The 27,633-nt window shown below is 38.1% G+C and overlaps 2 protein-coding genes across 2 annotated transcripts; one reads left to right on the top strand and one right to left on the bottom strand.

Moving 5' to 3' along the window:
• Positions 1–343: 343 nt before the first annotated feature.
• Positions 344–10,230, top strand: LOC149831864 (oligouridylate-binding protein 1B-like). The gene is made up of 12 exons (XM_090014194.1): positions 344–561; positions 4,942–5,003; positions 5,349–5,451; positions 6,460–6,536; positions 6,624–6,685; positions 6,771–6,858; positions 7,680–7,755; positions 7,839–7,869; positions 8,538–8,654; positions 8,992–9,077; positions 9,365–9,538; positions 9,678–10,230. Exons 1-12 carry the CDS (start codon positions 472–474, stop codon positions 9,945–9,947), a joined length of 1,236 nt encoding a protein of 411 aa, XP_089870320.1. The 5' UTR covers positions 344–471; the 3' UTR covers positions 9,948–10,230.
• A 9,379-nt stretch (positions 10,231–19,609) lies between these two features.
• LOC149831863 (FCS-Like Zinc finger 14-like) lies at positions 19,610–21,205 on the bottom strand. The gene is made up of 2 exons (XM_090012260.1): positions 20,706–21,205; positions 19,610–19,913 (listed from the first exon to the last, which is right to left on the bottom strand). The coding sequence occupies exons 1-2, from the start codon at positions 21,203–21,205 to the stop codon at positions 19,751–19,753; spliced, it is 663 nt and encodes a 220-aa protein (XP_089868386.1). The 3' UTR covers positions 19,610–19,750.
• Between the last annotated feature and the right edge of the window lie 6,428 nt (positions 21,206–27,633).

Genomic DNA, 27,633 nt, shown 5'->3' with positions numbered 1-27,633 from the left:
TTTTGTAATATATATGTAAATTTAATAAAATATTTGTGAAGTTTCAAGAGGTTTAAGTTACAAAAATTTTGCATATATAATTATAGGAACTTTTTAAGATCTGCAAAAAAAAAAAGTGTGAATTTATATTTTAGTGAGTTTGGAATTAAAAAAAAAACTTTTGAGGTAAAGTGAGACATTGGCGAGTTTGAAGATCTGGCTGATTTCTAAAATTGCAAAGCATTTCGGGTAAAGTAAGGTCATTTTCGAAAGAAAAAAAGTCCTCCCCGAATAAGAGATGGTAATTACCGATGCCCGAGATCCTCGGCACTATAAATACTCGGGTCTCTCGTTCGGGTCCCTTCTCTTCCCCTGAAAGAGAGAGAGATAAGCCTCTTCTGATCCTCTTCTTAGGGTTTTTTCCCTTCCCTATTTTTTTCTCCGCTTTATTTTTTGATTTTTGGGGTAGAGCCGTAGTGTTAGGGTTCGAGAATGCAGCAGAGGCTGAAGCAGCAGGCTTTGATGCAGCAGGCCCTCCTTCAGCAGCAGTACCACCCCGCCCTTCTTCCTCCCACGCCACAGGTACGCCTCTTTCTTTTTCCCCCTTTTTCTCCTCTTTTTTTTTGGATTTTTTTTTGACAATTTTTGGGGTTTATGGGGTCGTCGCTTCGGTCCTGTCCGCCGTTTTGCTTCTGAAGTTAGGTTTTCTTGAGTAGGAGTGACGTTAGGTTCGTGGAGTCGGAGTTTGGTCCCGGGCGTCGAGGATTTAGTGAAGTCTGGCTCTGGGGATTGTTGGGGGGCGTGGAGGAGCTAAGTTTGTGTGGATGTTGTGGTCCGGAAATGCTCGTGCTTAGAGCGGAGATTGGGGTTTGGAAATGTTGTTTTTATTAATCTGAAGCGTAGAGTTTTCGAGGTGGAATGCTAATATTTTGCTGGGACTAGAGTTTGATATCACTCCTCTCGGGCAGGGTGAACCTTTGTTTTCATTTATTGATCTTGTAGTCTGGTTTTAGAGGTTTGGGGATGCTTATGCGGATGGTGATTGAAGCGGGTGATGTCATTTGCGGTTCCATTTTTCTGAGAGAAAGTTTAGCGCTTTCAATGAGTATGCCTCTTTATCAATGAAATTACGGTTTCGTTCCAACTCCAGCTTACAGAGAGAGCCCCACGTTTGTTGATTCTTATGTGAATGCTAAGTCTTTGGCGTAGAATTTTTCAGTCAATATGCAGTGCTGATGTGATGGTACAGATCTGGGTTCTCAGGTCTTACATAAAGAAAGAGCAGCCTAAGTGTTCATTTTAATTGGAGATTTGGCTTGTTTTGATAACACACTGTTTCCTTTCTTCTGACTTTTCAAATTCGATGCTATTGTGGGCTAATAATTAAGTTTTGTGATGGATAATTCTTAGTAGTGGTAGCGCTTCATGACCAAGAAAATGAAAAATAAAAGGATGATTGGTTTATGCTTTATGCTGTGATACATCATGTGACCATTTTCTACAGTGTCAAGAGATGTAAAGATGTTTAGCTGCCTGTGGTGGCATTGACAGTTAATTTACAGAAAAAATAAATTGCTTACACCCAGGTAGATGGTTTTGCCTTGTGCAAATTTAGGGAGAAAAAGCAAATGGATTCTTCGTGTAGTACTAAAAGTCTAAAAGGAATGTAGTTGCTTGAGAAGAGGGAAAAGTTAGGGGTAATGAGTGATGTTATCTAATGGAAATAAGACATGAAATTAATGATACATACTTGTGGATTTGGGAATGGAGACTCTTTTTGAAAAGACTTTTTTTTTTTTCAATTTAACACAAAGGTGTCAGTCTGAGAGGATGGGATATTATTATTTGCAAAGATGGTTTGATAAAAGATCAGATCTTCTATACATGAATTGGAAAGGAGAGCTCCAATTGGTTTGGAAGAAGAGGCTGCAATCTATGCATGTAAATATTGCAAAATATCATAAACTACCTATTTATTCAAAAAAGAAGGAAGAAAATGACCTTTAGAAAGGGTACTGTATCTGAACACTGAACTCAGTCTCAGGAATTCTCACCAGCATCACAAGTCACTAGGTCTCTAGAGGCCCTGGTACATTTGTTATATATGTGATGGGTCACTAGGTACCTAGAGACCGGGTCACTAGGTACCTAGAGGCCCTGGTACATTTACTCACACTGAGGGGTGGGAGGGAGGAAGGGAGGTTCCTTAATAAGTGTAGAGGTAAATGAAGGGAAAGAAAGGAAAGGTCCCACTTGGGTAGCATATACAATTTTAAAGCATGGTTTGACTGGCGCATAGTTCATGTAGAAATGAGCTTAATTAGAGTATAGTACTGAGAATGAAATGGGCCTGAACATTGAAACATTATTAGAATTTAAACTTAGGAGTTAATTTTGCATTATTGGTGTACTTATTTAATTGATATGAACCTTATGTAACTTTCACTTAGTAAATGCTCTAATTCTGTGTCTTTAATTTTAGAATGTGGACGAGAAATGGGCAGTTTTAGTTTTTAATGTTGCAGGTGGTTTCTGCTTAATCTGAATACACAGATATGTTTATCATTGCTTGTTTAGTAGAAACCATGCTTTGGAATGAATTGTTTCAATAAGAAAGCTTGATTTTACTATTGTAAAATTTAGATGCAATCAGTGTTATTAAAAATGCGCCTCAAGGCGCAAAAAGCGTGCCTCGCCTCAAGGCGAGGGGCTTTATGCCTTGAGGCGCATGTACAAAATGCAAAAGCCTCGAGGCGTGTGCCTCATACGCCTTGAGGTGCACGCCTCAAAATTTTTAGTCAAATGAGGGTCAAAGCCCTCATTTAACCAAAAAATAGGGTTTTTTCTTACGCGGTTTTAACTAAGCTGCTAGTAAAATGGGCATTTACTACCCTGTTCAAGCTCGCTGACCATAAGTACGTCCGGCAAAGCCAACACGGCTAGGTCTCTGATCCTAGGGGTGGTTTCTATGTGTAAATATAAAAAAAGGGCATGATAAATGCACTGGCAGTGTCAGGTAGGGGTGTCAATGGGTTGGACCTATGTTAAAATGAGTGGGTCCAAACCTGAATCCGACTAAGTAATGTAGGTATTGGATCAAGATTCGGGTTTAACCGGATTTTTATAAGAAAAACTATACCCAGATCCGATAAAAATTACATAAACTAGACCCAGTCCATACCTGGCAAAATAATATTTTTAATTATTTTACATTGAAAATTTGAGAATATTAACCGAAACTGGGGTCAGACTTGGTTTGGTATAAAATTTTCTAAACCATACCCAACCCATATAATAATTGGACCTCATGGGTCCAACCTGAATAATTAATCAGAATCCCTTCTTTGCAACCAAACCCTGGCCCTATAAGATCCAATATGGGTCAGGATCGGGTCATACCCAATCCATTGACACCTTTAGTAGCAGGTTCACCAATTTGCAGTCTAATAGACTCTCAAAGCAACCACGTTAATGAAGTCATTGAGATTAGTTGCTTCGTTTCACAAAAAATTAATACCCCCGTGTCAACTTGTTCAATGTATTCAGTTTCGTAGGAGCAATAATCTCTTCTAGAATGTGACGTTAAACCCTTTTAGTGGCAAAATCAAGTCATGCAATTACATGCAATCACAACCCTATATATATATGGAAATGAAAGCATGCATTTTCTAATATATATATATATATATATATTAACATTTGGTTGTTAATGCTAAAATGCATTTTCTAATTATGACATGATATTGTTAAATGTTAATATGCATTTCGTTGTTAATGTTAATTTTTTATTTAATGAATGCTTATGTTTTATTTCTTAAATACTTACATAGATCAAGTTGTTGCATTAATGTTATTTTTACATGTTAATCTCATATTTTTTCAGTATTTATTTGAGATTTTTTATTTCTTGTTGGTTGTTGCTTCATCAATAAAGAATTTTTTTATTTATAATTCTAGATATTTTTATAGTTTTTAAAAAAAAAAACTTTGAGGCTTACGCTTTACGCCTCGAGTTTTACACCTCACCTCAGATTTTGGTGGAGTGCCTTGCTACGCCTCAACGCTTTTCACAACACTGGATGCAATATGAATGGTTGGTTTTGAGACTCCTTTATAATTATGTATAAAACATAAAAATTATCTCTAATCTAATACATAGTTTTCACCATAGTTATAAAAAACATGCCTCAAGGTGCAAATGGCGTACCTCGCCTTGAGGCGAGCCCCTCTGCCCCTTGAGGCGCAGGTAAATAGCACAACAAAGAAAAAAAAAGAAAGGAAAAGAAAGAAAAGAAAGGAAGGAAAGAAAGAAAGAAAGAAAGAAAAGGATGGAAGAAAGGAAGAAAAAAAGGAAAAAAAGAAAAAAAGAAAAAAAGAAAAAAAGAAAAAAAGAAAAAAAGAAAAAAAGAAAAAAAGAAAAAAAGAAAGGAAGAACGGAAGAAAGAATGAAAAAAGAAAGAAAGGAAGAAAGAAAAAGAAAGAGGGAGAGATAGAGAGACAAAAAGAAAGAAAAAAAGAAGGAAAACTATTTATATTTGCAAGTTTCTGTAGAAGAAGAAGAAAAATGTTAATTTCGCTATTTATTTGCAATTTTCTATCTCTTATTAATTGTTGCTTTATCAATAAAGCATTTCTATTATTTATTTGTATTTGTAGATATTTTTAAAGTTTCTTTTAAGTTAAAGAAAAAAAATTCGGCTTACGCCTTACTTCTCGCTCCAGCTTTTGGTGGAGTGCTACGCTACGCCACAACGCTTTTCACAACATTGCTTTAGTTTTTAATTTGAAAACCTTCCAACCTTACAGCAATTTGTAGGTGTGGACAAAGGAACATACGGTTTTAGTTTCTGATATTTCATCACATATTTGGCAATCAGACCCTACAATGTGATCTCTATAGATTATTTAGGGGAAAGTTGCAACCTAGTTACAGTTACCTTATTTTTCTTCTTCTTTCTGCAGATAGAGCCAATTCCAAGTGGAAACCTGCCTCCTGGGTTTGATACAAGCTCTTGTCGTAGTGTGTGAGTATTTTAGAGCAACTTCAATTCTTACCTTTGTCATCTCATTTGATTTTTATTGTAGTTCTGTTACTACCATGGTTTCACTGTACTTTTGCTTTCTCAAGCAAGAAATGTTTCTTTTGTTAGATCAATTTAAATGTTTGTTTTTGTTTTCTTTCTTCATATGTTTGTCTACCTCCAAGAAAGGTTTCCGTCTCTTTTCTTTTTTTTCTATGGTGTAATTTTATATGGAACATGTCAAGTTTAGTGTTTTTAATTTGTAATGATCATGTTAATTTTTAACAATTATTTTATCAATTCAATTGTGTTTTTTCAATTCATATGCTAATGCTTTAGCGTTTACAGATATGTAGGTAATATTCATGTTGGTGTCACCGAAGCTCTGCTTAGTGAGGTCTTTCAGTCTACAGGGCTGGTTGAAGGTTGTAAGCTTATCAAGAAAGAAAAGGTTTGCTTTTGTGTTATGTTTTTTCATCTCCTTCAAGCTTTGCATGTCACTCATCTATGGTCATTTAAACGACTCAGATTGGAAAGCTCTCATGCCTATCAATTGATTGCTTCTCTTTGTATCCTGCATGGACAGTGAGATTGTTTATCATGGAATGCCATAATGTTCTTTAGTTGCTATAAATTTGTATTCTATCAAATGTAATGTTTGTTCTGGTTTCCCAAGCATCCAATGCCAACCTGAATGGTGGCATTCTTAATAATGCTAAGTATGATTTTTGTTGCATGAAAATATCTCAACTCCCTACATGTTATGTAGTCTCAGAAAGGGCTGTTGGAGTTTGTGAAATTTATTTTCCTTACAGTTGATGTTTAGGAGCAACTCTTTGTGTGGACCTGCTTTTGTATGTTTATACATGTCACTTTTACCTTGAGGCAATAACTTTTTCTTGTGCTTACTATGAATATGACTAGGTTATCAAATATCAATTGATAATAATGTGATTGAACAGATCCATGGCAGATTTTTTTTCCTTTTTTGGAATTTAAACCTGTTCTTTTTCTTTTTTGTTCAATCTTGGGAAAAGTTCTTGATTCCAATATTCATCATTTACCAGCATGCAATGTATAAATGCTGCTTGGATTCTTTGGTCATGTCCAATGACTGCAGCCATATCAAAGTTATCCATTTGTGTAATTTAGTTCTAGTTCTCCATCAAGGTTTTATTTTTAGTATCTGTTCACTGCTTCATTTTGTACATAACTGATTATTTATATAGACATGGATAATTCCCACTAGCTCAGAGAGTAGATTTTCACGCATGAATATTCAAAACTGCATAAAGCATGCTCTGTCTTATCAGTTATAATTGTTCCTTCAAATGCACCGGATGCATAGTAATGCCATAAGCCATCAATTTCATTATCATATTCTCATCCTTTGTTCTTCAGTTCATCTATGATCTAACACATTCCTTCAACGTGAATGGTTGAATTGTTCTTTGTGCAGTCATCCTTTGGTTTTGTAGACTATTTTGACCGTAGATCTGCTGCACTTGCTATCTTGTCCCTTAACGGAAGGCATCTGTAAGTATGGTGTCTTGTGTTGTCTAGTTCCTATTTACTTTAAAGTTTTGTCTTTTTTAATTTACTTTCTGATGGTTTTGAATCCAGGTTTGGTCAGCCAATTAAGGTTAATTGGGCATATACCAGCAGTCAGAGGGAGGACACATCAGGTAAATGTATGCTTGTTGTTTGGACCATGGATTGTACCATGTCATTTAGAATGATTTCTTACTAGATTATTCATGTTTCATGCAGGGCACTACCACATCTTTGTTGGTGATCTGAGCCCTGAGGTTACAGATGCCACCTTGTTTGCATGCTTTTCTGTTTATCCAAGCTGTTCGTAAGATCCGTTAGACCAGCTTCAGCTTATTTCTTACTCCCAGTGCTCTTTTAGTTTTTCTCCTATCTGTCATTTTTTCTTCTTCTTTAAACTGGGGATGGGTGAGATGGTGGTAGTGATTGCATAGAAATGGTTCTGTGTTGACCACCATTGATAAGTTGCATAGAAGTTGTGCTTTGTATTGACCACCATTGGCAAATTGTGTATAAATGGTGCAGTGTTAACAACCATTTATAAATCACATAGAAAATGGTGCCTTGTTTTTACCAGCATTGATAAAACATATTCCCCGTTTGGTCACATAGTGCAATATTGGTTTGGTTTTTTTTAATGAATCATGTACCATGATTTAGACTGTGATAGTACAATAGAAAAAAGTAAGCAGCTTGTAACATCCGAAATATTCCAGAACATAATGATAAGGATATTGAGAATGACATCATCCAGCAAGCTTGACTTTGACCAACTCATCTCTTAATTCCTTGTTCTTTTTTCCCCTTCTATGTATGAAACAACTGTCAAGCATGCTTGTGAGTATACTTCAACCTTGTTGCTTGGGTGTGTCTAAACTCCAAATCTTGTTTTAACCTAGTGTCTGTGGACCAGTTGATTCAGTTTACATGCCTGGCTAACGATAAATCCATTCCTAAGGAAAAGTAGATTTGTGGTTGAAGTGTTATGAGTGAAGGTCCCTTAAGAAGCAATTATGGGGTGCTATTCTCTTTGTTATGCTCCAGCCTCTTTTGTAATACTCATGGATTGCATTATCTATTTTATGTCGTTCTCACACTAAACTTTTACAACTTTGGAATTTATTGCAGAGATGCAAGAGTTATGTGGGATCAGAAGACAGGTCGTTCTCGGGGTTTTGGATTTGTTTCTTTTAGAAATCATCATGTATGACACCTCTGTCTCTCTCTCTGTCTCTGCCTTTATTTGAAGATAGTCTAATATAATCTCATTTATATTGTCTGTTTCAGGATGCTCAAACTGCAATTAATGACTCAACTGGTAATTAATGAATAGGTCTTGGAGGGTTCATCTTCATTTACTTTTCAAATCTAATGTTTGGCTTGGAACTCCTTATATATAGGGTGCTTCTATGGTGGTACTGTACCACCATATCTTACGGTGGTACACTCTTGATTTATACATAGATCTAGGCTCTAAAATGCAAAATCTAACCATTGAATCATGCTTAGCATATTCTATTTATTATTTTCATGTGTTAAAGTTGACTCAAATATGATGTTTTAAACCATTTTTAAACCACCCTTATTTTCATGAATTGTGAGCCGTTTTTCACCATCTCAAAAATTGAATCTTATGGTGTACTAAACATGATAAAACCTTGTTATATACTAAATAAATCATGCTAACACATCTGCATGGTTGGATTTACCATTTGGTGGTTTGATCTATGCAAACAAGAGTATGTACCGCCATAAGGTATCATGGTACCTAACCACCATATATATATATGACTTTCATGAGTGTGATTTTTGTTTCTTTCGCGGTTAGGTTTAAGGGTGCACAAATATAAATCATGGGAACATATATGAGGCTTTTCTTTTGTCAGTAATTTTCATTATGATCCCATGGATGTAGTGCTGATATTTGGAATCCTGGGCTTCTTGGTTATAGCGGACTTATTTGCCTGATACCTGTATATTTCTCAGGGAAATGGCTTGGCAGTAGGCAGATTCGATGCAACTGGGCAACAAAGGGAGCAGGTGCCAGCGACGACAAACAAAGCTCAGATGCCAGGAGTGTGGTAGAATTTACTGGGACCTCAGGTAGATGGATGGTTTGTAGTATTCTCTTTTTAATGAGGTGTCCCATATGCACCAGTCCTCTTTCTGTGGTTTCTAAATCATCTGCATTACTTCAAGTTCAGTAAGGATTTCCTGAGGTTTGCAATTTTTAGGATGATGAGATTCAATATAAAAATGAATAGAAGACTGTGAAGGTTCATGTTTCTTTTTATTTGATTATATAGAAGTATGGTATAGTATAGAAAGGTGAACCAGCAGTTCATCTGTTCATAGGGTCTCAATTATTTCTATGTAATCTTCTTACTTCAAGTTCTATCATATTTCTGATTTCACTTTCAAATTATGTAATATGCTGCAGAAAATGGCCAAGAGACATCAAGTGAAGATGCTCCTGAAAGTAATCCTGCATATTCTACCGTTTATGTTGGCAACCTTGCTCCTGAGGCAAGCAACATCCTTAACTTCTTTATAATTTGATCTCAGACTTGTTAATTTCACCCGTTTATGCAAGTCTTACTGCCTATGTCCTGCTGGGTAGCTGGTAACCCATTTGGACTCTAGTTCTGTCACGCTTGAACAGGATCCATTGTGAAACTTTTCTTCTTGGATTCAAGTCATAGAGCTGTTTTGCTTAATTTGTTGGAGATTCATGCTGCACATTTGAGGTCCGATGCTGTGGTGTTCATGTGCCATTATGCTGTGAGTGATGCTTTATGATGTACATTGAACAGGTTACACAAGCGGAGCTTCACCGACAATTTCATGCGCTTGGTGCTGGAGTGATTGAAGAAGTACGCATGCAAAGGGATAAAGGCTTTGGGTTTGTGCGTTACAGCACCCATGGGGAGGCAGCTTTGGCGATCCAGATGGGGAATGGACGCATTCTTTGTGGAAAACCAATCAAGGTAGAACATCTTCTGCCCCCTTTGTGAGGGTTTGCTCTTTCTCTCTTCTCTTTCATCAAACTCGGTGTTCCTGTTTTCGCCATGTCCCACTGTTTTCAATTTGTGTTATGCTCATTTTGTCCTGCAATCTTGTACCCAGTGTTCATGGGGCAGCAAGCCTACTCCACCAGGGACAAGTTCCACACCACTTCCTCCACCTGCTCCTTTTCCCATGTTTTCTGCTGCAGACTTATATGAGAGGCAGTTGGCACTGTCCAAAATGGGATCCGGCCAGGCACTCATGCAGATGCCAGGTCAGCATGCTCTGAAGCAAGCGGCGATAGGAATGGGTGCTGGGGCTAGTCAAGCAATTTATGACGGTGGATTTCAGAATGTAACTACAGCCCAGCAGCTCATGTATTACCAGTGATCCAGGATATTATGATGAGAGGAGCTTTTAGAGGTTTCCTTTTTGGAACTTCAAGTTATGCTTCTTGGTGTCTACTGCTATACTTCTTAAAATCACATGAATATTGGTCTACATAGCCTTAGATCTTAAAATTATGCAGTTTCTTATCCTGTTCTTTTGGCCCTAAATTGCGAGTCTGGTTCCATGCTCCTACACTTGTTGTTTGACTTACAAACTGTGTGTTGTCTTTGAGTTGTGTGGATACCTAAGATTGGCGGTCTTCTTTCTTAGAGTTTCTGGTATCTGAATTTCTGGATGCTGCACATCATGATGGTCTTGTTTGATTTTGTAAATCTGTGTATTGAAACATCATAATTCACACTATGCAGTATACTTGTTAAAAAAGAGGCATACTGGGCACTGTCAAAAGTCAAAACCTCTCTCTCTCTCTCTCTCTCATGCGGAGCTTGCAAAGAAGATTTTGGGTTTTAACAATGTGGTTGAGTTTGTGATGTCAAAACAGGAATGATCGTACTATCTGAAGAGGAGTCCTGGATTCAAATCCCACCGAGGGCATATCCTGCAGTTTGGTTATGAGAAGAAGAATAAGAAGGAATTCTCAATGTTAAGATGACCAAACCAAATATCATCAGGTTTTTCTGGATGTACTGTCATTGATAAAGAAATTTACCAGGAACGATTAGCCCCAAGCTGCAGGGTGGCTTACGGGTGTTCTCACAAAAGTACCTGTGGGCTTAACTGCAATTTCTGCGGATAAGGTTCATCTGGAGTTTCATAAAGCAGTTTTTCTTAATTGGTGCTCATCTGATATCTGATTTTGATGTTTATAGAGTGGTCACCCGACATGCTAAAAAAAGGCAGTCTCCGAGTCTCAAATTTGTCCTTCAGTGCTGGTGATTTTGTCCAGCCGAGTAACGGTTTCAAATATGACGAGCATTTCTAACCTGTTCAAAGTTTTTTATTGTCCCAGTTGGACTGTTGCCTAAGTTTCCTACTTTGTAGTTTTGAGGTTTTCAAATATTTGAGAAGGTTTCGAACTCGAGAGCAATGTTTGTGCATGGATTGTCAAACAAATTGAACTTGGAGGAGCTTTTATTGAATCAAATTCAAGCTGAGCTCAAGCAGTTTGGTTTGATAATCACCCTTATCCCATTAGACGTGATCATGAGCTGTTTTGTTTCCCTCGGTAAGGACATCTAAAAAGTGGACAAGTGTTTCCATTGACTTATCATATAACTGAATGAAATGTTTCTACTATTCAAGATCACCTTCAGGCAAGACTTTTATCTCAATAGGTATGTATGGATTTGGGACAGATGTCCAAGCAAAATGAACCCTTATACACCATAAGAGAAACCATACCGGACCCATTAAGAACTACATGAACCAGACCCAGTCCATACCTGGTAAAATAATAATTTTTATCATTTTTACATTGAAAGTTGTGGGTCTTAATCAGAACTTGGGTTTGGTATAAAATTTCACAAACTATACTCTGGCTCCATGTATTAATCGGACCTGGGTCTTAATTGGGTCTTTTTATTTATCACCATACCTGGACCTTATAAGGTTTGGTACCAGTTGGGTCTAGGTAAACCCAACCAGTTTGACACCCCTACATCCAACTATTTAATCAGACAGGGGACAAGAGAATCTTAATTGGATTCAAATCCAGATTTGATTTTCATACTTATGATTTTGTTTCGGAGCTTGGACCAAGCCGCTCAATGAGGACGTTAATGGTATGGGTTTGGATCTGATAGTTAACCAATCCATCTAGTTGGGCTTGTCAGACTTTACCAGATCCAACTATGCAAATGTGTCAAGTTTGGTAACCATCATGAAAACCTAGTTAGCTCCATTTTTTTTCTCAGACTTAGCCTTTGATCTAAATAGGGTTTTCAATGGTGTGGGTTTGGGTAAGTTATCTTATAGACCATGCCTTGTGATGCTATTGCACCAAGCCTTTTTGTTTTTTTGTCAAGGCATAGTAATGCTACTAATGTCCTATTTCTGAATACTAGTAATAACATTAGCAAAACTTTGTTATCCTGTACCTCCAAATATGCTGTGCTCCAATACTAAGAATTAAAGGGCCAGGAAAGTAGATATTTGATAAATGGTAAATAGGGGGCCTCTAGTCTTTTTAAAAATTGTCAGTATTCACCGACTGTGCATTTAGGGCATACTGGATCAGTACGGCTATCTTTCTTCTATGTTGCTTCAATCAGCATAAGAAGAAACTGATAAAAAGAATTATTATTTTTTTTTTAATATCTAATTGCCATGTTAATGGTATTGGTGAGGTTGGATACCCAATCACAATGGACCTTAACTTATTTAGTTGGGTTTGGGAGACTCTCCTCGGTCCAACTGTTTAACCTGCAGGCCAGATTTAGTATCTGGCATCAGTTTTTTTCTTTTTTTATTTTTGAGGAATATCTGGAATCAGGTTTTCTGCAAGTAGGGCTGGTAAATGAGCTGAACTAACCGAACAGGTGTTCAGGCTCAGCTTGTTTAGTAGTGGATTAAGCTTGTAACTAGGCTCGTGTTCGTATTTAGCTGAGAGCTCAGTTCGTCCCTGAATGAGAAGAGCTGAACATGAGCTGGTTCATGTAAAACATTCTATGTTAATATATATATATATATTACATTTATGAGTTCATATTTTATGTATATATTTTTCATGCGTCTCTTTGTATATATATTGTAAGTATATAATATTTTATCTATATGATCTCTCCCAATTGGAGCTGAGTCGATGTGTTCGGGCTTGACTTGTTTAAGCTAAACGAGCTGCTCATGGCTATACTCGCCAGATATCACGAATGAGTTTTTGACAAGTTGAACCGAGTGGACTCACCAGCAGCTGATCAGTTCATTTACCAGCCCTGTCTGCAAGAATAATATTTTTGTAGGATGAGGCTAATACAAGTTGAAAAGTCTAGAAGGGTCAAATCTTTACAAGTAGGTTTGGATCAGATCCAGTTTACTTATTTAATTTTAATGGGAATTCAGGTAAGTTGGGTGATATCCTATTTTTTACATAAAAGGAGTCATAATGAGGGTCCAATGCTAAATACCATTCCAACTCCAAATTAGCATGGTTTCTGTTTAGGTAGGATTTGGCAGTATTTCGTTTCAAACCCAAACCAACCCATTTATATTCGTTACTGTGAATAGGACTTTGTTAGCACTAGAATAAAGAAAAATAATTTAGATTCACCACAAAACTTAGCTTAGTCCTAGCAAATCTAGAGACAACTAAGTTATTGTCTGCTCAAACACGTGGAACATGCATCATGATCTTCAATCCTGGATTTGAGGGCTGTTGTACATGTAGGGTAGATGACATTTCTTTTAGTTGGAGAATTGTGGGTGTCAATGGGATGGATTTGACCCAGACCCGACCCATAGTATTCCCTATAGGGTCATGGTTTGGTGATAAACAAGAAGGTCCGATTAGAATCTGGGTCGGACCATAAGGGTCTGATTATGGAGCCGGGTATGGTTTGTGAAATTTCACACAAGACCCAGGCCCGGCCTGATTTCTGACTAAGATCCACAAATTTTCAACATAAAAAAGCTAAAAAATATTATTTTACCAGGTATGATCTGGATCTGATTCATGGAATCCTCATAGGATCTGGGTATGGCTTCTCTTATTGTGAATCCGATCAGACCCGGGTCCCGACTTGGTACCATCATCTCAATTCAAGTCTGGGTTTAATTCCACATGGGTCCAAACCCAACCCAACACGTTGACACCCCTATGGAGAATCCACAAAAATGACCGCGCAAACGGATATATGGCAGCCATTCAGGCGCTAGTGGAGTGATCAGCATGCTCAGCCTAATGCACTCACTGTAGTCAGGAATTTGTGCCTTTCAAAGAATAATCTCAAGCTCAGCCTAATGCACTCACTGAAGTCAGGAATTTGTGCCTTTCAAAGAATAATCTCTCTCTCTCTCTCTCTCTCTCTCTCTCTCTCTCTCTCTCTCTCTTTATCTCTCTCATATGCACACACATACTAAATTTTTTAAAGGGTGAAATGACTTGCGGCCGAAGACGATAATACTAAATTTTTTCACTCATATGCTTCTCATCGTCATAGGAGGAATGTCGTCCCATCAATCACCATTGGGAGTGTTTCGTACCTTAATCAACACGTTATTTCAGCTGTCACTCAGTATTTTAAAGATTTATATTCTGTTTCACTTACTGCGAAGGGTGTCATTGGCCCTGTTTCTGTCGGTTCGATTCGGCAAGATCAAGCCAGAATTATGCAAATGAGGTTCTCTGAAGATGAGATTTTTAGGGCCATCAAAGGTTTGTCGGGGTGGAAAGCTCCAGGTTCTGATGGGTTTCATGTGGATTTCTTCAAAATTTTTTGGTCTTGTGTGAAGCCTGATATTATTAACATGTTTGATGAGTTCTATCGCAACTCTAGATTGCCTATTCAAACCCACTTGGCAATTATTTCTTTAATTCCGAAAGAGGATGCTGCCACTGATATCTCTAGGTTTCACCCGATTTCTGTTATGAGTGCCTTTTATCGAATGATTGCTAAGGTATTGGCTAATAGGTTGAAGGTCGTGGCTCACCAAATTTTTTCGAACTCTCAGTTCGCCTTTATCCACAATAAGAGGATTCACCATTCATTCATTTTGGCCTCTGAAGTCATTTACTCCTTACATCTTAGTGGCCAACCTTATTTTTCTCTTAAATTGGATTTTCATAAAACCTTTGATTCTGTGCATTGACCCTTCTTATTTCAAATGTTATCCAATTTTGGCATTGGTCGTCGTTTTTCTGAGTGGGTGAGGGAATTGGTCTCTAATGCTCATGCCATGATTAAGATTAACGACACTAGAGGTGACCAGATCAAGTTGGGGCGTGGATTAAGGCAAGGCTGTCCGCTATCGCCTTTGTTGTTCAATGCCATTACTGAGGGTCTCGTGGTGTTGCTCAAGCGTGCTGCGGAGAAACGCCTGATAGATCATCTAGATGTTCCAGATTTTTTGGACCATATTCTTATTTATGCTGATGATATGATTATTTTTGGGCGAGCAAACATGCAACAGATGCTTAGATTCAAGTTTATTCTCCAGTTCTTTCTTTCTCTTTCTGGGCTTTCTCTAAATGATAGCAAATGCTCTCTTACTATGTTTAATGTTCAGTCTCCTATGCTTGCAGTGGTTAAACAGATTTTTAATTGTGCAATCTCTGAGTTGCCGATGACATATTTGGGTCTGCCGTTACAAGTGAAACGCCTCTCTTCCGCTGCTTGGGCTCCAACTATTCAAAAAGTGAAAAGCAAGCTTCTTTCGTGGCAAGCTTCTTATCTCTCCATTGCTGGCCGTCTGACTTTAATCAGACATGTTCTTTCTTCTATCCTTGAATTCTTCATGTCAATGTTCGTGATGCCTGTGGGCGTGGAGAAGCAAATTTGTCATTTAATGTCGGATTTTCTTTGGTCTGGGTGTCAATTTAAGAGTAAGCGCCATTTGGTTGGTTGGCGAACGATGGTGTTATCAAGGCGTATGGCTGGCTTAGGTGTTTTTGCTCCAAGACAGAGGAGTACTGCTCTCGTAGCCAAGCAATGTTGGATGACCCATCAACCAGGCTCTCCATGTGCTCGCTTGCTCCATGCTAAATATGGTGCTCCTGATTTATCTCTTTTTCGCCATGGAACCCGAAGTCTGGCGATCTCGCACTTGCGAAGCATGTGGCTGAGAGCCTTATCGTCCTTCAGAGATCAAACTGAGGATGCTGGAAATTATGATAAGTGGTTGCAATGGGCGATTACTCCAAATGGAGCATTCCACACCCACAAAGTATATAGATCGTTGCTCCCCCCAGGGGCAGATTGGTTCCCTGAGTGTGCGTTATGGGGTAAGGGCCCTTCTCCAAGATCTCTGTTCTTGGCTTGGTTAATTTTGCATGATAGGGTTCAGACTCACAGTTATTTAAAGAAGTTGGGTTTTCAGTTTCCAAGTTGGTGTGTGTTGTGTCAAGAAGAAACTACTTTTCATTTATTTTGGTCCTGCCCAATCTTTGTGGCCCTATTTAATAGGACGTGGAGATCTCCGAACGTAATTGTCAAAGAAGAGTCTTTTGCGCTTGATCTTCTCCTGGGCCCTATTAAAATTAGACGATGCAAGCGGTGGAGACTGATCTAGAAGACATGGTTGCTTACTACTTGGTGGTTTGTTTGGATGGCACGCAATGATGCTACTTTCCGTCAAATTCCGGTCATCTTTAATCATCTTGTCCATAAAATCCTGGTTGATGTATATGCAATATTACGTATGCATCTTAGAGACCTCTCCTCTCATCTGAGCAACGTTCACTCAGCGGTGGTTTCTTCTAATCCTGCGGATCCTGGTTGAGTAGGCTTTGTTGTTTTGTTGCTAGCTGTCTGTAGTTTCTTTTTCTTTAGCTTTGTTTTTTCTATATTTTAGTTTTGTTTCTACTTTGTTCGGTTCATGGGTTCAACATTTTGTTGATCTTCATGAGTATTAATGTTGATCTTCTTTCGGCTCATATGCACACACATACTCGCGTGCATTGCTACTCTATAAAATATTACGTGGCTGTAACTTCTATAGATGTCAAAGGATCACAGATTTATACATACTGCATGGTTCTAGAGATGACCAAGGACCACCGATTTATGCAAAACCTTCAATCTGCACCACTCTATTGGATCATGTAGAAAGCTGTTTATGGGTTTGATAAGACGCTTGCTATGTTTGGTGGGAAAGACCTTTCAGATGGCACACGGTTTTAGCTTGGGCAAGGCAGTGAGACCATTTACCTTTGGGAGATCGAATATTGGTAAGGAGCAAAGTCCAGGCCTTGATTCCCATGATCCTTATTGGTGCAAGATTCAAATTTAAAATTAAGTTTTTTCTAGGTTGTTTTAGTTCTATATATTAATCATTCCAACTTGGTTGCATTATTGCCTTTCTAGAGGATGACTTCAGTGAAAATACTGTCAATCTAATGTATATTGGATTACACTATAGTGTTGTTTTTAAAAAAAATTCAACATCAAATAGTGACCTGTAATTGTTATTTTTTTTTTAACATAATAATGAGATTGCTGGGAAACCAAACCTGCCCCCAACCTGGATATCCGAGTATATATGGCATAAAAAAATGCCAACCTGAATGTGTTATGGGTCGGATTTGAATCATGATTTTTGTCAGATATCCAACCTAACCTGGCTGACTTGATGTTTTCTTGCATATTTTTATATAAAAATAAATATATTCTAAATACCTTGTAAATTATGTGGTTCAGGTTCAGGATTCCATTTTCTTTACCCAACATATCCCCAACTCAAATCCTAGCGCTTGTTATCGGGGGCAGGTTTTGGTGCATCCAACCAACGGGGACTCCGCTTATCTGGTAGGAGCAGCTAGTGCACGTCACTTGTGTTGGGACGTTGCAAGTTCAAATCCCAATGGTATACTGCAACCCCAAAAGTTTCGGTGCATCCTGATGGATCAGATACCAGACCCATTGATAGCCCTATTTTTATTCAAACCCCCGTTGCTCTTCTTGCACTTAAGTACATCAAATTGGTTGTCTAATATCATGCCTTTTTGCTTGGAACTCATGATTAATGCAACTTTTCCGTTCAAATGTAATTGGGTTATTTCCTGATAAGAACCTACCTTTTACGTGATATTTCATGTCAGGTACCATATTTTCTGAAATTCTTGATATGGTCACAACTTTTCCTGACAATTGCCAAATGAGGACCTGAAGTAACCTACCACTAACCTAACTTACTTAACCCAGAGCAGTGTGACAAATATCGCGAGATTTATGAAAATCTCGCGATAATATCGCGAGAAATTGCCTGAAAGTTTAAAACGGCAATTTCTTGTGAGATTTATGAAAACACATAAATACCGTGATTTGAATGTGATATTTATGTTTTAAACATCTATTTATCGCAAAAAATCCTATATTTTATTTTTAAATAATTTTTATTAATATTTTCTTATAAAAAATATTTGTTATATTTTTTAAATTAATTTTTATTGCCGAGATTTTGACGAAAAAAATGCAAGATTTATGGAATTTTTTCATTTTTTCGCAAGTTTTTGAAAAACGAGAAATTGCCCAAAAAAAACTTTTGTCACTATGACCCAGAGTTAAATATTATAAAATTTCATAAATACCCCCTACCCTTTTCTTTTCACAACGCCATTCCTTCTCTTCCTGTCCAGCCCATCTCTTTTTTGCCATGCAGCCCTTTCCTTGGTCCCAACGCAATCCTACTTATTTCTAGGGGTGTCAATGGGTCGGGTTTACCTCAACCCAACCTGGACCAAACCCTATAGGGTCCGGGTATGCTGACAAATAAGAAGACCTGATTAAGATCTAGGTCCGGACTCGAAGGTCTGATTAAATCATGAACCTGGGCATAATTTATAAAATTTTATACCAGACCTGGCCCAACCTGAGTTTCGATTAAGACCCACAATTTTTCAATGTAAAAAATGATAAAAAGATATTATTTTATTGGGTATGGTTTCTCTTATATTAGACCCGGTTAGACTCAGTCCAGACCGGACACCATACCCAAAAATCTGGTCTAAGTCTGGTTCCACTTGGATATGAACCAAACCCGACCCGTTGACACCCCTACCTATTTCCCATTGTCATTTTCACCATCTTCATGTGGCTTTTCCGTTCCAAGGTTCCCACTTCTTCGAACCCACTGCCTCCCCCTCGTAGGTGATAGCTTAAAACGTATCCATACACTAAATTTTTCCTCACTCTCTCTTCGTGGTTCCAACCAGTAGCATAAATTTCAAAATTCATGATTTAGAATCTAGAGAGGATTAAAGTGCAGTATTAGTAGCAGTAGTAATAACAATTACTGTTATTATTTTTATTGTTGCTGTTGTTGGTGTCTTATACAATTACCAGAACCGAGATAAGTTGATACTGCATTAACTCTACTTTAGAATGCAATATCCCGATTTATCTTATTTATCTAGATAAGTGGGCGAATCAGCCACAACACTTGTTTGGGAAATCTTAAAAGAAATAAACTTTAAATTTGGTTAAATGTGTAGGTATTAAGCGGTCATGAGGCAACCGTTGGGAAGGGGCCACCTACAATGGTTGCATATATCTCTAGAGTCACGTAGAGCTTATCTAAAATATCAAACATAAACATAAACTAAAATGAAATAATAATTACATACACTCTTGAATCAAGGGATGCAATCCTTGGAGTTGAAGGACTACTTTTTCATTGGACATGTCTCAATCCAACCCCTTTCAAGTTTACAAAACGAGCCTTTGGAGCTGGTTTTACGGTGCATGAAATTCTTAAAAAGAATTCAGAAATCCCAGCATACCAAAAATTGAAAGGCAAGAGGCTATGAACAGAAATCTGTTTGTGGCGATTTATTGAGTAACTGTGCATGCTCTTCGATTTGGGTTCACCCATTTCTGCGCATATTGTCGATCTTACAAAATGAAGTACAGAAAACTGATTTATTGGCGAGAGAGGGTTAGTGACTTGATCAAACAACCCATGGTTAACAAAAAAATTAAATAAAATTATCCTTGCCACTATAATAAAGACATCACAACGTCTACAAACCAAAATTTCTCTGTTAAATTGAGCATATAATCTTGCTTTTGCAGTTCCACAATCAAAATTGCACACATTTGATGCTTAATTGTATACTAGTTACGCCGCTTATGTAGTCCATTTGATTCACTTGATATCTTCATATATTTTTTCTTCTGCTCCTTGCTGTCCAGTTATGCAGCCACAATGCCAGTAAAGAAGAGTTTGCTGCCGGAATAGGATGATGCCGCAGAAGAACTTGAAGGTTTAGAGGCTTTTGGACCACAAGTCTCCATGTGCTCATCATTAACCATCTGCAAGTACCTGCACTCCCTGCTACAAAATGATTTCTCCCCTCTACATTTCACAAAAAGTATAATTTAGTATGTAGCTAGCTAAGCTTATATATAGATCACTAAGTAGAGTTCTTTCTAAAGATACCAGTTAGTCTGTAGCCAAGTTTATACAGAAAATTTGGTCATTAATTAGGTAAATATCTTTGCATTTCACCATATACAAAGAAAAAAAGTTTTATATATATATATATATGGACCTAGAAATAAGTATTTAGCCATAGAACTTTAGTCCTTAGAAAGAAGAAACATTGGCTAATTTTGTAAAAAAATTGTTAATGAATACCAACAGAAATTTCATTCATTATTACTGAAATGTCTCGTTCATGCTTGTGGGTGGGTGAGAGGAAGGACAAAGAGCATTAAACAAATGAGAAATTTATGAGTGACTCCAATAGAAAGAATTTGGTCTTGGATTTCTTTGTCATACATATCTCCTAGAACCACAAGTCACCTCCCAAAAATTGGCAACAATTTCAATAAATTCAATTTATTGCTACATGAAGCAATGAGCTCAAACCGGGTGTGCATGAATTAAGTACAACCTACCAAATTAGACATTAAATAAAAAATAGCTCCAAACAGGCAAACTCTTCCGTTATATAAAAAAGATACTAAATTCTCAATTAATCATAAATCAATTCTAGCTAGCAGTTCTATACTAATAATAGGGCTACCCTCCAATTATGGGCTAAATTAGCTGTATCGTTCTAATCTTTTCTGTATGTGAACCACAACAGGGTCTAAATGCAGATTACAATACACCAATCAATTTTAGAGATAGAGAGAGGTGTACCTGTACATGTAAATGTCTTCCCCCTGCAACTTTTTCCGGCAGAGATGGCAGAATTTGAGAAAATCAGACGAAGGGTATGCCGGAAACTTATCTCCATAACTCGGTGCCAGCGGAATGAACTCCTCCCAATCCTTCACTCCCTCATCAAACACATCCCTTTGCTCATGACCATCATAGTAAACAGTCTTCCTGGTGCACATAGGCCCATGGGAGATCACACAAGTATAATCTTCAGAGCTCTCCATCTCATAATCATCCACCATAATTGGCCTGTACCCAACACTCCTATCACAAGGACTAATAGGAATTGGGGTTGATCCTAATATGAGCTTAGCGCCCTTATTGAATCCACTCACCTGGTTTTTTGTCGGAATTTTGCGTGAATCGCCTGATTTTGAGCTCAGCGCCGCAACTATGCCTAACCCCACACCTTCATAATCCTTGCTCTCCCAACCTCTAGGCGAACTGATGCTCAAGTCCAGAGGGGTACTAGGACTCATGCCGGTCTCTGGATTGGAGAAACTTCTCGGGCCACCCGGGATCTCTAAAACTGACTTTTTGGAAATGGGTCTTGATCTTTTGCCTAGCATTGCTGAATTTCAAGTTTGGAAGAAAGAAGCTGAGAGAGAGAGAGAGAGAGAGAGAGAGAGGAATGGTTGGGGTTCTCTTCATATATATATATATATATATATATATATATATATATAGAGAGAGAGAGAGAGAGAGAGAGAGAGAGAGAGAGAGAGAGAGTAGGGCCTACCTTCTATTTGGAGTGGGGATTTGGGCAAATGTGAATTTTAAATCAATTAAATATTAAATGAATATTAAATGATTGGCTAATAATTTTGAGGTGTCAGCAACGAAAGAGAACAAAAGCATCGGAAGACAATGATGACGCAATGAAAATTTGTACTTATAATATATTTTTATAAAACATCAGGTGCCAAAACTTGTTTGATTTTTTTTTATTGTCTCATTTTCAATGATTGCATCAAAGTTGGCCGGAATCTGACACAATTCAGGCCGCACGCGTCACATTCCAGCAGCACAGGGAGTCTCAATAATACCCTCAATGCATGATGTCAATGACAAAAGCTTTCCTTGTAATAATGAAAGCATTGGCAAGGTCTTATTGATACGCTTATAAAATACGATATTTTCAACATGTCACTTGCTTTGAACTTATCTCCTAGTTGTCGCTATCATAACACGATAAAACAAGTTTTAAGCAAGATGTAATCAGGTCAATGCGAACTCCTTTGGGTGCGGTTGATCTCAAGATAAATTAACGGCATCCAATGAGTGGTGCTCATCAATTGGTTTGGCCACAAATTTTTTCCCCCGATGTTAGTGTTTGGGATGGATCGACAGCATCTGAATGGTTTAAAATGAACGGCTCACAATGAGCCTTATTCACTATTTGATGGGTGTCGTTCATTTTTAAGATGAACGACATCCAAAGGCAGTCATATGTGATCATCTCGTTTTAAGCTGCTTCGATGGCTGCAATAGCGATAATTAAGATCGAAGAACGCCATAATTTGCAGCTATGGAATACTAATGTCATTTGGTGCAAGTTTAAGGCACATAAGTACGGCTGGTAAACGAGCCGAAAACCGAGCATGAGGTGTTCAAACTTGGCTAGTTTGTTTTTTTAGCAAGTGGAACCGAGTTCAACGGCATGGCAAGCTCAAGCTGGCTCACTTATTAGGAAAAAAAGGAACTACATTGTTACAAGGTTGAACTAGTAATTGATTTGTTTATAGAAAAAGTGTGTTGCCTCAAAACTTGTCAGCCACAAGATTTGAACTCTAAACCCATTGCTTGCAAGCCAAACACTTTGACTATTTAATTCAGACTAATACTACATAGTTAATGTATATTGAATATAACTGTTATTAGTACTTAATGTGCATGCACCAGGTGAGCCGAACCGAGCACCTCTTGTCCATTTTCAGCTTGTTGAACCTATTTCACAAGTTTGAACCAGCACTTTACGAGCTGCACCGCAAGGTTTCTTAGCCCTACATATAAATGATTTTTAACTTTAGTTTTACATATATTTCTAAGAATTTATTTTTTATATGAATTTAACGAGAAAATTATAAATTCAATTTATCGCGGTCCTTTCTTCGCGTGGTAAGAAGAGGTAGGACGCCGCGATTTTGATGCCTTTGGCTTTCAGCCCCATTTTCTCTCTTGCTTTTTTGCTGCCAAGAAACTCTCTTTTGGACTCCTCACTCGAGTTGGACCTTTTGTCCTATTCGACCAAACCCAATACTGCCGTCCACGCCTCTCGATGGGTCCCATACGTCCATTCGTCTTTTCGTACCACGTAGTCACAGGATTCCAGGTCAACGACGTCTACTTTACCAGCTAAGGTCACGAAATAGACGAAAATGGCCTTGAATTTTGTAAAGGATTAAACTGCCCTTTGACTTTTTTGGTTTTATCTGCTGGTGATCATAGGGGTGTCAACGGGTCGGGTTGACCCGTACCAAACCCTATAGGATCTGGGTATGGTGATAAATAAGAATACCCGATTAAGACTGGGTTCCTGACCCAAAGGTGTGATTAATACATGGATTCGGGTATAGTATGTGAAATTTTATAACAGACCCAAGACCGACCTGAGTTCCGATTAAGGCCTGCAATTTTTCAATGTAAAAATAATAACAAATAGTATTTTACCAGGTATGGGGGTCTGGTTCATGTAGTTTTTATCGGGTCTAGGTATGGTTTTTCTTATGGTGGGTCCGATTAGACCCGATACTGTACCAAAATATCAAGGCCAGGTCTGGTTTCACCCGGGTCCGAACCAAACCCAGCCCACCCCTAGTCATAACGGTCATTGCCAGTCTTTGGTTCGATGAAGTCTTTTTTTTTTTTTTACGGCTAGGCTAAGGAAAAAAACCTCAGTCCCTAATCACACATTGGCAGACCTCCAGTTGGTAACACCTTTGGAGTTCCTCCGACCACCAAGGAGTACACCTAGCTTTGATCTTGCGGCAAGGAACGCTCTATGTGGGTTTTGAACTCGGTGATAATGCTTCAAATTAGTGATATTCACAAGCCATCCTACTAGATGAGTAGAGCCCTTGCGGGCGGTTAAATGAAGGCTTGTCGATATAAGACCTCGATCATGCATCTTGAGCAAGCTGAACTATGGTTGTTGGGAGTTTGGTTTACTAACTGGGCTTGATCGAGTTTGTTAAAAGCATGAGCATGTTCAACTCGATTATGAACGCCAACAAAATTTACTCTTAAATTTGTGTTTAAAAGCCTTATATGCAATGAGCTTATTGACGGGGAACCCTCACTGAGAACCGAGCCACTTAATGGGCTCACTCTCCTGCAAGGTAAACACCGGGTGGGGTCACCGTCACCTGACACCCAAGCTCGCGCAGAGCCAACCGGTTAAAGGCACCTGCACACTCAATGAGAGTTGAACAAGGAGTCAGCACCTTCACCCCACCCAGGCCCGCTGCCACTCGAGCGACCAGGGTGAGTGTCTTGCATACATGATGCTAAACACTGCATGATGTAGTTCATTGAAGTTCATGAGTTTGATCATATTTCAAATGATATTGAAGATGTGAGAATTGAGAAACACCAAAAACACCTCATCAAATTGGTCAACCTTCAAGTGATGCAATCAACTCTTTAAATTCTAATTTGGTGACCATGTTTGGTAGTGAGATGGTTTTCTGGTAATTGACCAATGTCTTTTCAAAACTTTTTTGTGGTACTTTATATTATTTTTATTACTTTTTTTCAAAGAACATATATTAATTCCACGTATGTTCAATGAATATGTCCCTTTCACCAACTTGACATATTTAGTTGCGTTGAGAAGACTTAACCTTAATTTTAAGAAATAAAAAATTAATTGGTATATTTAAAGTGCAATTAAAATATCAAAGACTTGATGAAATCTGGGGTGGCTTAGTTGCTTTGTTTTCATCGTTGCAGCAACCCTCACGTCCTTTATTGAAGATAGCAAGTTACCCATATGGTCATCGTTTGGTGGTCAATGGCCAAAATTAGGGTTTGCATTGTCTTTTAGCAAGGACCCATTTGGTTGGTACAGCTCTCACAAATTGTTCCCATTCATTGTCCAATCCGAGCTCTGTAATTAGTGGTACAAGTGGATTGGGGTTCCAACCTAGTTCAGACTAGATCCAACCCATATTTTTGGATGAGTAACCCATATCCAAATCCTGGTTGGATCGACAAAATATGTGACCGAAACCAATGGATTTGGATCAGATATCAGGTATCAATTCAGCAACAGATCCAGTTCGGATTTGGGACAATAAGTTTTACATGCTTCTATACAACAGCAGTGAAGAGTGCTCCTTGCAGTAGATCGGATCTGGTAACATAAACTTAAGATCAGAACCAGATTCGAATCTCACTGTATGACAGATCGGATCCAGGACGAGCACCAATCCTAATTTGATAAATTATCAATTGGGTCAGGACTCGACTGTGACTGGTTAAGACGGGATACGGACCTCATCTCACTAGTTGGTCTCATCAGAAAGCACAAACATATGATCCAAAACCCACTTGAACCTGGATCTGATTTGAGTAGTTAGCTTTTGGAGAAACCCAATTCTGACAGGGGATAGACTAGGGATGCAAATACAGGCTGGATCCAGAACAGCTAAATACATGGGTAAGTTGGATATGCTCGGGTCAGAACAGCCAAAAGTTGCAAAAACATCCATCCTGGATCTGACCCATTTTCATCCCTAAGCTGGACTCTTTATATGTTGGCTTTTAAAAGAGAAAAATGACAAAACAATTGCACCATCATGTTGAGGGTGGTGGGATGGGATTGATCAAATAGGACACAATCTGGCCCATTTGCGGTCAGCTTGGGGTCGATCCATCTATTCTTGTCTCTCTTGCGGTTTGGTTTGATTCAATTCAATCCAATGAAATTCACTTGCAAGATGTTTGACAAGCGCGCACACAGAAATACCAATAGGTTAACTTTTGCCAGAAAGAAACCACTGAATTTTTAGTGGAAAGAAGAAACCTGCCAAGTCAATTTTGTTGTTTATCCAATTAGACCTGTTTTGTGCTAAGAATCTCAATCTTAATTGGAAGGATTCGGATCTCCCGTGGCTAGGCCACAGGCGAATAGGGTCTTTGGTGCTTCATGGTGTCTTGGAGAACGCTCAACCTGTATGATATCCAATATTGTAAACTTCTGATATTTCATTAGTCTCATCTGGCTAACCTGTATATTTCTTCTTTGCTGCTGTTTAATGAATTTAAAAAAAAAAAACTTTGGCCGCATTTTTCAGGTGTGCGTGTGCCTTTCATTGATGGGCAATGTAAGGGCTTAGGTATCGGTGACCCCACCCGGAGATTGCCCGCTTCGGCTGGGAATTTTATTATAAAAAAGAAATAAAAAAACTTTTGCAGCATTTTGTAGATGTTAACAGCTTACCTACATTAATTATCACCAACAAAGGCTTTCCACACCTGGTTAGCTGGATCGGCTTAAGGCTTTTTGGTGGAATGACGTTTGGAGACCGATACTAGGGGCGTGCATTATTCGCGACGAGATCAAAACAAACAGGGAACTATTCCCTGTGGGGATAAAAAGAAATATTGGTTGAGTTTTACATTGCAAATACTGAAACAAAGCTACTGTAAGGGTGGCAATTTTGGCCCATAATATGATGCCCAAATAGGGATGGCAGTTTTACATCTCAACATTTCTCACACCCATCTCAAGAAATGCCAAGATGGGCAGCTGTGTGGGCTATGCATGCATGATGCAGAGCTACTGCATATTATGTGAACACATAAATATATTACAATACAATACAATAGTTTTGTTAATTTATTAAAAATATGGTGTTTATTAGCTGCACTTTGAAATCGCGCAAACGTTTATGATGTGGTTGTTACAGAATCATTATATATATTCAGGGTAATGTTTTAGTAATGGCGCCATTACATGTAAACACCTTCAGATCTCGCGCAAGTTGTTTTGATCCAATCTGACCTCATTGTTGGATTCAGCACGTTCGAAATAGTGGGAACAAGCATTTGTATCATGTTTTTTTTCATGAAAAATTACAATTTTATGACCTCGAAAGTATCAGACATTGCAGGGCATCAATTTTTGAAGTCTTGTAAAATCCTGTGTCGTAATCGGATAGTGCAAGAGCTGATTCTTACTAAGTGAAACAAGTAGATCGAAGGTTAATTTTAAGAAAAATTACTAAAAAATAAACAAACAAAGAAAACATTTGCTGGTAATCGCTACGTAACACACTCACATATATATGCAATACGAGTAATGCGATCCTTAGGCTCCCTTTTTGGTTAGGTCTCGTTAGGCCCCCATAAAAAATGTAGTTTTAAGTATTTTTTTTTTCATGTCTAACACCATAGATATGATCTATAGGTTTTGTTTAGTGGGAACTGGCTTTTGGATTGCGGGAATTTGACCTGTATACAGGTTTTTTGGTTGATCCAAAATCAATGGCTATGAAGGTACCAGTTGATCCAAAATCAATAGCTATGAAGGTACCAGTTTTTTCCAGCTCATAAAAATCTGTTTTTTTTATAAAAAAAAACATGATTCAAAAGTTTATTACCACTAAATCGAGCATGCTAAACACATCTAATGGGTTCAGATCCATCATAAAACACTTTAAACCTATGGGTCTGAACCCGGCAGAACGAGAAATGAACACCACATACATGGAGTAATTGATCTGTCCTACCTAATTCAAGCATGGACTGGTGTGAATCATATTATTTTTTGTTGTTTTATTTCAGGTTTTGTAAATCAAACCCTATGAATATGATCTCGGTGTGAACCATATTATTTTTTGATGTTTTATTGCAGGTTTTGTAAATCAAACCCTATGAATATGATCTCTATAGTTTTTTCTTT

This window comes from Nuphar pumila, chromosome 7 (assembly GCF_984573655.1).
Source record: "Nuphar pumila chromosome 7, dmNupPumi1.hap1.1, whole genome shotgun sequence".
Taxonomy (NCBI): Eukaryota; Viridiplantae; Streptophyta; class Magnoliopsida; order Nymphaeales; family Nymphaeaceae; genus Nuphar; species Nuphar pumila.
This window is presented reverse-complemented; position numbering and strand designations above follow the sequence as displayed.

What these genes read in the sequence shown, in the direction of transcription:
- LOC149831864 (XM_090014194.1), top strand. Translation starts at nt 472, where the DNA reads ATGCAGCAGAGGCTGAAGCAGCAGGCTTTGATGCAGCAGGCCCTCCTT. An exon ending in AGCTTATCAAGAAAGAAAAG is followed by an intron (nt 5,452 to 6,459) that starts GTTTGCTTTTGT and finishes TTCTTTGTGCAG; the next exon opens with TCATCCTTTGGTTTTGTAGA. An exon ending in TTTGTGGAAAACCAATCAAG is followed by an intron (nt 9,539 to 9,677) that starts GTAGAACATCTT and finishes TCTTGTACCCAG; the next exon opens with TGTTCATGGGGCAGCAAGCC.
- LOC149831863 (XM_090012260.1), bottom strand. Translation starts at nt 21,205, where the DNA reads ATGAGTCCTAGTACCCCTCTGGACTTGAGCATCAGTTCGCCTAGAGGT. An exon ending in GAAGACATTTACATGTACAG is followed by an intron (nt 19,914 to 20,705) that starts GTACACCTCTCT and finishes TGTGAAATGTAG; the next exon opens with AGGGGAGAAATCATTTTGTA.